The sequence below is a fragment of the Gavia stellata genome, chromosome 38 (assembly GCF_030936135.1).
Source record: "Gavia stellata isolate bGavSte3 chromosome 38, bGavSte3.hap2, whole genome shotgun sequence".
Lineage (NCBI taxonomy): Eukaryota > Metazoa > Chordata > Aves > Gaviiformes > Gaviidae > Gavia > Gavia stellata.
In genome coordinates this window covers 345477-354759 of record NC_082631.1, presented here as the reverse complement: position 1 = coordinate 354759, position 9283 = coordinate 345477, and the positions used below count along the sequence as shown (strand labels likewise).

At 70.0% G+C, this 9283-nt stretch overlaps 1 protein-coding gene across 1 annotated transcript; it reads left to right on the top strand.

The window, feature by feature from the left end:
• Nucleotides 1-468: 468 nt before the first annotated feature.
• Nucleotides 469-4847, top strand: MRPL4 (mitochondrial ribosomal protein L4). The gene is made up of 9 exons (XM_059833045.1): nt 469-489; nt 1117-1174; nt 2616-2787; nt 2894-2945; nt 3750-3868; nt 3960-4065; nt 4161-4270; nt 4395-4465; nt 4584-4847. Exons 1-9 carry the CDS (start codon nt 469-471, stop codon nt 4727-4729), a joined length of 855 nt encoding a protein of 284 aa, XP_059689028.1. The 3' UTR covers nt 4730-4847.
• Nucleotides 4848-9283: the final 4436 nt, after the last annotated feature.

The window sequence follows — 9283 nt, the reverse complement described above, 5'->3', positions numbered from 1 at the left end:
CCCCACGGTGGTGGTGGGGCCACGCGCTGTGGGAGAGGTGATGGGTGGGGGGCACTGGGGGGGGTGATGGGGGATATTGGGGGGGAAATAAGGGTGTGGGGGCAATGGGGTGAGGGGTGCGGGGGTAGAGGGTAGTGGGTGGGGGGCACTGGGGTGGGGAGTAATGGGGTGGGGGGTGCTGGGGTGATTGGGGGGTAATGGGGAGGGGGGCACTGGGGTGATGGGGGGGTAATGGTGGGCAGTTGGGGGGGTAATGGGGAAGGGGGCACTGGGGTGATGGGGGGTAATGGGGGGCACTGGGGTGATGGGGGGGTAATGGGAGGCACCGGGGTGGGGGTAATGGGGTGATTGGGGGGTAATGGGGGCAATTGGGGGGTAATGGGGCGGGGGGCACTGGGGTGATGGGGGTAATGGGGGGCACTGGGGTGATTAGGGGGTAATGGGGGGCACTGGGGTGATGGGGGGGTAATGGGGGGCACCGGGGTGGGGGTAATGGGGTGATTGGGGGGGTAATGGGGGCAATTGGGGGGTAATGGGGAGGGGGGCACTGGGGTGATAGGGGTAATGGGGGGGGCACTGGGGTGATTGGGGGGTAATGGGGGGCACTGGGGTGGGGGTAATGGGGTGATTGGGGGGTAATGGGGGCAATTAGGGGGGTAATGGGGAGGGGGGCACTGGGGTGATGGGGGTAATGGGGCGGGGGGCAGTGGGTGCGCTGTACCGGGGGATAACGGGGCCCCGGGGAGGCCCGGGCCCGGGCCCCACTCCCTCCTCTCCCCCCTCTGCCCCCCCATCCTCCCGCTCCCTTCCCCGCTCTCCTCTTCCTCCTCCCCTTCCGCCTCCTCCTCCTCCTCTCCCGCCCTCCCGCTTCCGCTTCCGCCGGAAGTCGCGCCGCGCTCCCTGACGACGTCATCGCAGCGCGCCAGCCGGCCGCGCGCTCCCACCATGCTCCGCGCTGCCGCCGCCGCCGCCGTCAGGGCCCGGGGCCGGGCCGGGGCCGCGGGGGTGAGGGCCGGGGCCGGGGCCGGGAGGGGCCGGGAGGGGCCGGGGCCGCGTAGGGGGCGGGCGGAGGCCCGAGGCTGCCGCGCTCCCGCGCTCACGGTTGTCCTCCCGCAGGTCTCGTCCGTTCCCGCCGGGCCCACCGGGCCCCCCGCGGCCCCCGAGCCCCGCAGGGGTGAGTCCGTGGGGCTGTCGGGGGGTCTGGGTGGGGGCAGCGGGGACGGGGGGGTCTGTGGGGTCGGGGACGCCCTGGGGACGTGAGGGACAGGGTGTCCGTGGGGTCGGGGACATGAGGGACAGGGTGTCCGTGGGGTCGGGGACGTGAGGGACAGGGTGTCCGTGGGGTTGGGGACGTGAGGGACAGGGTGTCCATGGGGTCGGGGACACCCTGGGGACATGAGGGACAGGGTGTCCGTGGGGTTGGGGACGTGAGGGACAGGGTGTCCGTGGGGTTGGGGACACCCTGGGGACATGAGGGACAGGGTGTCTGTGGGGTCGGGGACATGAGGGACAGGGTGTCCATGGGGTCGGGGACACCCTGGGGACATGAGGGACAGGGTGTCTGTGGGGTCGGGGACGTGAGGGACAGGGTGTCCATGGGGTCGGGGACACCCTGGGGACATGAGGGACAGGGTGTCTGTGGGGTCGGGGACATGAGGGACAGGGTGTCCGTGGGGTTGGGGACGTGAGGGACAGGGTGTCCGTGGGGTCGGGGACGTGAGGGACAGGGTGTCCGTGGGGTCGGGGACGTGAGGGACAGGGTGTCCGTGGGGTCGGGGACATGAGGGACAGGGTGTCCGTGGGGTTGGGGACGTGAGGGACAGGGTGTCCGTGGGGTTGGGGACGTGAGGGACAGGGTGTCTGTGGGGTTGGGGACACCCTGGGGACATGAGGGACAGGGTGTCCGTGGGATCGGGGACATGAGGGACAGGGTGTCCGTGGGGTTGGGGACGTGAGGGACAGGGTGTCTGTGGGGTCGGGGACATGAGGGACAGGGTGTCCGTGGGATTGGGGACACCCTGGGGATATGAGGGACAGGGTGTCCATGGGGTCGGGGACACCCTGGGGACGTGAGGGACAGGGTGTCCGTGGGGTCAGGGACATGAGGGACAGGGTGTCCATGGGGTTGGGGACACCCTGGGGACATGAGGGACAGGGTGTCCGTGGGGTCGGGGACATGAGGGACAGGGTGTCCATGGGGTCGGGGACACCCTGGGGACATGAGGGACAGGGAGTCCGTGGGGTCAGGGTGTCCATGGGGTCAGGGACACCCTGGGGACATTGGGAGTGGAGATGACCAGGGACAGGGCAGTGGGGACAGGTTTACGTGGGGACAGGGCTGTGGGGACAGCAGAGACACGTTTCTGTGGGGTCAGGGCTATGGGGACATTAGGGACAGCGTGTCCGTGGCGTCAGAGCCATCCTGGGGACATCAGGGTTGGGGTGTCCATGGCATCGGGGCTGCAGGGCCACCCTGGGGGTACGGGGACAACGTGGGGAGGGATGTCCCCGGGCTTGGGGTGTCTGGGGCCCCCCTTTGTCCCCGGCTGGAGGTTCCCCGTGGCTCGGTGGAGCTGCCACGGTCCCCGCTGTCCGTCCCTGTCCCCCCCCCCCAGAGAAGCTGGTGCTGTCACTGCCACCGCGGTCCCCCGTCCTGCGGGCCTGCAGTGTCCCCGTCCCCCCGCACCGCTCCCCCGTGCAGGCCTGGGTGGAGTCGCTGCGGCACCACGAGGACGAGCGCCGGGGGCTGACCGACCTCCACCCCGACGTCTTCGCCGTCCGGCCCAGGTGGGGTTGGGGGGGTCCCGGGGAGTGGGGGGGGGGGCCCTCGGGGGCGTGGGGGGGCCCGGGTGGGGGTCCCCTCACTGAGTGTGTCCCCCTCCGTGTCCCGCAGGCTTGACATCCTGCACATGGTGGCGATGTGGCAGAAGAATTTCAAGAGGATTGTGAGTATGAGGGGGTTTGGGGGCGGCACAGGGAGGTGTTTGGGCGGCACAGGGAGGTGTTTGGGGCGGCACAGGGAGGTTTTGGGGGGGCACAGGGAGATGTTTGCGGGGGCAGGGCGAGGTTTTGGGGGCGCAGGGAGGTTTGGGGGGGCACAGGGAGATGTTTGGGGGGGCACAGGGAGATGTTTGGGGGGCAGAGAGAGGTTTAGGGGGCACAGGGAGGTGTTTGGGGGGGGCAGAGGGAGGTTTTGGGGAGGCAGAGGGAGGTTTAGGGGGGCACAGGGAGGTGTTTGGGGGGGCAGAGTGAGGTTTTGGGGGACAGAGGGATGTTTAAGGGGGCAGAAGGAGGGGACAGAGGCTTGGGGAGGGGAAGTGGGGTCTGGAGGGGGGTCTGGGGATGGAAAGGGAGGTTTTGGGGAGGGGAAGGGGGGTCTGGGGGGGGAAGGGGGGTCTGGGGGGGGTGAGGGGGGTCTGGGGAGGGGAAGGGTGAGTTGGGGGGGTGAGGGGGGTCTGGGGAAGCAGAGGGGGGTCTGGGGAGGGGAGGGGTGAGTCTGGGGGAGCAGAGGGGGGTCTGGGGAGGGGAAGGGTGAGTCTGGGGAGGGTGAGGGGGGTCTGGGGAGGGGTGAAGGGGTCTGGGGGGCAGAGGAGGCGGGGGGGGGGCACAGGGCAGGCGCCCGTTGCTTTGCGGCGGAGGAGGCGGCTGGGACCAGGACCCCTGAGTCCCCTCCCTGGGTGGGGAGGGACCGGGGGGACACACGAGGGCCCGTCCCCGACTGTCCCCATGTGCGTGTCCCCCCCCCGCAGAGCTACGCCAAAGTGAAGACGCGGGCGGAGGTGCGGGGGGGCGGCAGAAAACCGTGGCGGCAGAAAGGATCGGGCCGGGCCCGGCACGGCAGCATCCGCTCGCCCCTGTGGCGCGGGGGTGAGTGGCTGCGGGGCGAAGGGGACCCCCCAAGCGGGGTGGGGGGGCCGCGGTCGGGCTCGGGGGGGTCACTGAGCCGGGACCCCTCGCAGGGGCATCGCCCACGGGCCGCGGGGTCCCACCAGCTACTACTACATGCTGCCCATGAAGGTGCGGGTGCTGGGGCTGAAGGTGGCACTGACGGTGAAGCTGATGCAGGTACGAGGTCCTCGGTGTTTTGGGGGGGGTCCCAGAGGGGTTGGGGACGCGGTGAACCCCCCTTCATCAGCGATGTCCCCCCCTTTTCCTCGCAGGATGACCTCCACGTCGTCGACAACCTGGAGATACCCACCGCCGACCCCCAGTATCTCCTGGACTTGGCGCGGTACCGGCGCTGGGGCCGCTCCGTCCTCATCGTGGATGTGTGAGTACGGGCGGTCCCGGTGCGCGGGGGGGGTCCCGGGGACGGGCGGTGCTGCCCGCACGGTGCCGGGGGCTCTGGGGGTGTCCCCCCGCTCCCCGATTTCCACCCCACTTCCCTCCAGCAGCAACGAGACGCCGGAGAAACATCGGAACGGCGCAGCCGGCCTGAAAACCATCAACCTCATCCCGGCGTTAGGTGAGAACTGCGCGGTGACCACAGCTGCTGTCCCTGGGGACCCCCCAAAACCGGGTGGGGACCCCCCAAACGTGATGGGGACCCCCCCTAAGCCCCCCCCCTCCTCGTGCCTCCGCAGGTCTCAACGTGCACAGCATGCTGAAGCACGAGACGCTGGTGCTCACGCTGGACACCGTCGCCTTCCTGGAGAAGAAGCTGCTGTGGCACGACACCCGTTATTCGGCGCTCTACCCCTTCTCCATGCCCTACAGTGACTTCCCGTGAGCCCCCCCCGGGCCGGGTGAGCCCCCCCCGGGCCGGATCCGTCCTCCATCCCTTCGGAGAGGGGTTTTGGGGGAGTGCCGCGCGGCGCCGTGGCCATTAAAGCGAGGTTTCTCCTGGCTGTTGCTTTTCTTTGTGCTGGGGGGGGTGTATTTGCTCCCACCTCCCTTTGTGCCCCCCCTGTAGTCGCAGTCCCATTGCGGCCCCCCCGTATTTGCCGGACCGTGGCGTGCCGCCTGGCTTCGGTGTCTGTGGGTAGCCGGCATTTTCGGGGCCACCGTGGCAGAGGGGTCCGTGCCCCCCCACAGCAAGCCCGGCCACCCCCCTTCCTATGAGGAGCAAAGCTGTGCCCCCCCCCGGCTCCGCGACGCACCGGGGTCCAGCCGCCCTTGCCGGAGCCGGCGAGCGTTTCGGTGGGAGCTTTTCTCACCGGGCCTCGGCCGGGGACGGCGGTTGGGGTTTCTGGGTGTCACCGGTGAGGCAGGAGGAGGATGGGCTGGGCCGCTTTGCCCCCCCCGGCCCCCCCCCAGCATCCAGGGCTCTGGCATGGGAAGGCGGTGCCCGGTTGCAGAGGAAAGGAAGGAAATGTGGTAAGAGATCTTAACGCTTCCTTGCTTCCCTCGCTGCCTGCCAGCAGCACCGCGCTCGCCAGTGCCAGAGAATGGATCCCCGGCAGAGCTGGGTAGCGATGGCCTTGCTCTGCCTCCTCGTGCCGGGGGGTGAGTTGGGGTGCCCCCCACCCCGTCCTTCCCAGGCTTGGCCAAGGGGGAAACCGAGGACGCTGGGGTCCTGCCGGCGTTGCGGTTGGGTCTCGGCGCGTGGGGGTCCCTGCCGGCGAGGCGGTGGAGGAGGCTGAGGGTGGTTTAGGGGATCCCAAGGGGGTTCCCAGTGCTGCCCCCCACCACGGTGCTGGTTTGGGGGTACGGTGGGGCCGGGCGCAGCACCGCAGCCGCTGGTGGGGGCGTGCCGGCGTGGAAGCAGCTGGTTTAGCCGTATCCTGGGCAGGACTGGGCCAACGGGCGCCGGATCTCCTGCCCACGCCTTGGTGCGGAGGGGTGACACCCAGCACCGGGACCCCAACCGGGTCCTGCCATAACTGGGTGCCCTCTCCCAGGGCACCCCGTTCCCTGCCGGGTGTCCATCTCCCCCAAGGAACCGGCAGTGGAGTTTGGCACCTCCCTTCTCTTCAACTGCACCAGCTCTTGCCGTCAGTACAGCCGGCTGAGCTGGGAGGTCTCCGTCACCAAGATGGGGACGGAGGGACCGGGCTGGGTGTCCCTCAGCATCCCCAACGTCACCGACTGGCGCTTGGAGATCTGGTGCTTCGGTGTTTTCGGGGAGCAGCGGGATATCGCCACCACCGTCCTCCACGCTTACCGTAAGGACCGTGGCACGGGGCATGGCAGCGGGGGGGGGGGGTCCCGGTACCCTCCCGGTCTCCTCCACCCGCCCTTCTCCTTTGCCGCAGGGTTCTCGCCCCCCCAAATTTACCTGGAGGGTGACGTGGTGGCGGGGAAAGTGGCGCGTGTCACCTGCAACGCGTCTGCCCAGGTCTCCCCCCCCGGCCCCCCCGATCTCCGCCTGACGCTGCGGGGTGGGGGGCTCCCCCCCAGCACCCACCCGGGTCCCTCTGTGGGGTTGGATTTCACGGCGCAGCCGGAACAGCACGGCCGGGAGGTGACGTGCGAGGCCGTGTTACGGCTCGGGCGCCGTACGGTCAACGCCAGCACCGGGGTGACGCTGTGGGTCTGGGGTGAGTTTGGGGACGGGGACACGGGGGGGACACCGGGCGGAAAAGCCCCTCGCGGCTGGAAATGCCGGCGCGGTGCGAGCCCCGGGTGCCGCGTGCTCGGGGTGGTCCCCGGCATCGGGGTGGGGAGGAGAGGGGGCACCCAGTCGGGCTCTGGGTGCCACTTCCCTCCCACCCCCCCTTCCCCACCAGCCCCCCCCCACGATGTCCAGGTGTGGGCACCGCGCACCGTCTTCACCGCCGGTGACAACCTCACGCTGATGTGCCGGGCGAAGGGGAACCCCCCGCCGCGGTTCCGCTGGGAGCTGCCCACCAACGCCAGCCGGGAGCTACGGGATGACGGCGCAACCGTCACCATCCCGGCTGCCCAGCGGGCGCACGGCGGCACCTACCGCTGCCTGGCCGAGAACCGCTACGGCACTGACACTGCCAGCGTCAACATCCTCTTCCAAGGTGATGAGGGGCGGCACCCAGTCCCACGCCGGGGTTGGGTGCCACGGCAAGGCCGTGGCACAGAGCGATGGAGAACAGATGGAGGCGGCATCTCCCAGTGATGCCTGTCCCGGTGCCCGGCTCAACCCTGTCCTCTCCCCGCAGGATCCTCCCGCAGTCCCCTGGTCCCCGTGGCCGTGACCTTGGCCGTGGTCACCGTCCTGGCTGTACTCGCCGTCTCCTGGTGGTTTTACCGCGCCCGAGGGTGGAAGCTGATGCCAGATGGATCCCAGCCCGGCTAGTCCTGCCTGGCCGGGCTGCCTGTGGCAGCAAAGAGTAATTTTCCTCCGCGTCTCCGTGTATTTTTCCCACCTTTTCCCGGTTTACCGGCTCCGGCACGGCACAGGCGCAAGGGTGGTGCATGGGAAGGGAGGGTGAGGCCTCAGCTCCGGGCATTGATCCCAGCTCCTGGCACTGCCTTGGCGCCGGAGGGGAAGGAATTCCGGGGCAGGTCTGGGCACGGCCAGAGCGGGGCCGTTTCCCGGCACTCATGTGGCTGAGCGTTAACGAGCCGCCCTCGTTAGTGGGAGGGCCGCGGTGGGGGAGTGAGGCCACGCTGGGGCTGCCGCTGGGATCCCGCCGGCCCCATCCTTCACTTTGGGGTCAGGGCGCTCGGTGCCGGCTGTCCCCGGGGGCCCGGAGCCCGTGGGGAGTGTGCAATGGGGCTGGAGCCTGCGGGGAGCATGCAGTGGGGCCGGGAGCCCGGGGGGAGCATGCAATGGGGCTGGGAACCCATGGCGAGCGTGCAGTGGGGCGGGAGCCCGGGGGGAGCGTGCAGTGGGGCTGGAGCTCGTGGGGAGCGTGCAATGGGGCTGGAGCCCGTGGGGAGCGTGCAGTGGGGCTGGAGCTCACGGGGAGCGTGCAATGGGGCTGGAGCCCGTGGGGAGCGTGCAGTGGGGCTGGAGCTCATGGGGAGCGTGCAATGGGGCTGGAGCCTGCGGTGAGCGTGCAATGGGGCTGGGAACCCATGGGGAGCTTGCAGTGGGGCTGGAGCCTGCGGTGAGTGTGCAATGGGGCTGGGAACCCATGGGGAGCTTGCAGTGGGGCTGGAGCCTGCAGTGAGCGTGCAATGGGGCTGGGAACCCATGGGGATCGTGCAGTGGGGCTGGAGCCCATGGGGAGCATGCAATGGGGCTGGAGCCCACAGTGAGTGTGCAATGGGGCTGGAGCCTGCGGCGCGCATGCAATGGGGCTGGGAACCCGTGGGGAGCGTGCAGTGGGGCTGGAGCCCGCAGTGAGTGTGCAATGGGGCTGAGCCCACGGTGACCATGCAGTGGGGCTGGAGCCCACGGCGTGCATGCGATGGGGCCCAGAGCTCACGTGCCGGGGCCGGCTGCTCCTCCGGGGTCGGGCTGCCGGGCACCGGAGCAGGGGCAGGGCAGGATCTGTCCCCTGGCACGGGGCACCGGGGCCGGGCCGAGCCGCAGCAAGGCCGGGAGGAAACACCGGCGCTCGGCGCGTGCCGTGGCCAGGAGGTGAGGGCACCCGTGGCCCCGCCACGTGCCGGCGGGTTGGGGGGACACCGGCGCAGCCGGAGGAAACAGCTTAAGCGCGTGTTCGCGTCAGGAGCCGCCTCGGTGGCGAGAGGGGATGCTGGTGCTTGACCCTGCCTTGCACCGGGGGCCGGATCCTGCACCGCGGCCATGTCCAGCCCGGGCGCCGTATCCGGACCAGGGTTGTGTCCCGCATCGGGGGCTCATATCCTGTACGGGGGGACCGGATCCTGCAAAGGGCTGGATCCTGCACCAGGGCCATGTCCTGACTGGGGACCGGATCCTGCACCGGGGACCGTGTCCCGCCGGCTCGGTGCTGGTGGCTGGGGCAGGACTGTCCCTCTCGTCCCTGCCGATCCGTCACCGTGTCCCTGTCCCCCATGTCCCTCCCCATCCATCCCCGTGTCCCCATCCCTGCCGCCGCCGCTGAGCCGCCATGGGGGCAAGAAACGCCCTTTGCCCACCCCGGTGAGCACCGTGGCCTCCAAACCCCGGCAAGTGCCGGGGCTGCGGAAGGTCGCCAGTGAGATAAGGGGTTCCTGCCGGGAGCCAGACCAAGGTCGAAGGGCAGAAGGGGCTGTGCAGCATTCCGGGCGTTCCCGGCGCTCCGGGCACGGCAGCTCCTAAACCTGCTGGGGGATGGGGACAAGCCGGTCGGGGCGGGGGGGTGGCCGCACGGCCATTGGGATGGGGACGAAACTGGGGGAGGCCACGAGAGCCGTCACCAGCTGCCGTGGGGTCATGGACGCCGGGTCGCGGCGTTTTGGCAGCGGCAGCTCTTGGGGAGGAACCTCGCCGCCCCGGCACGGTTCCCATTGAGGC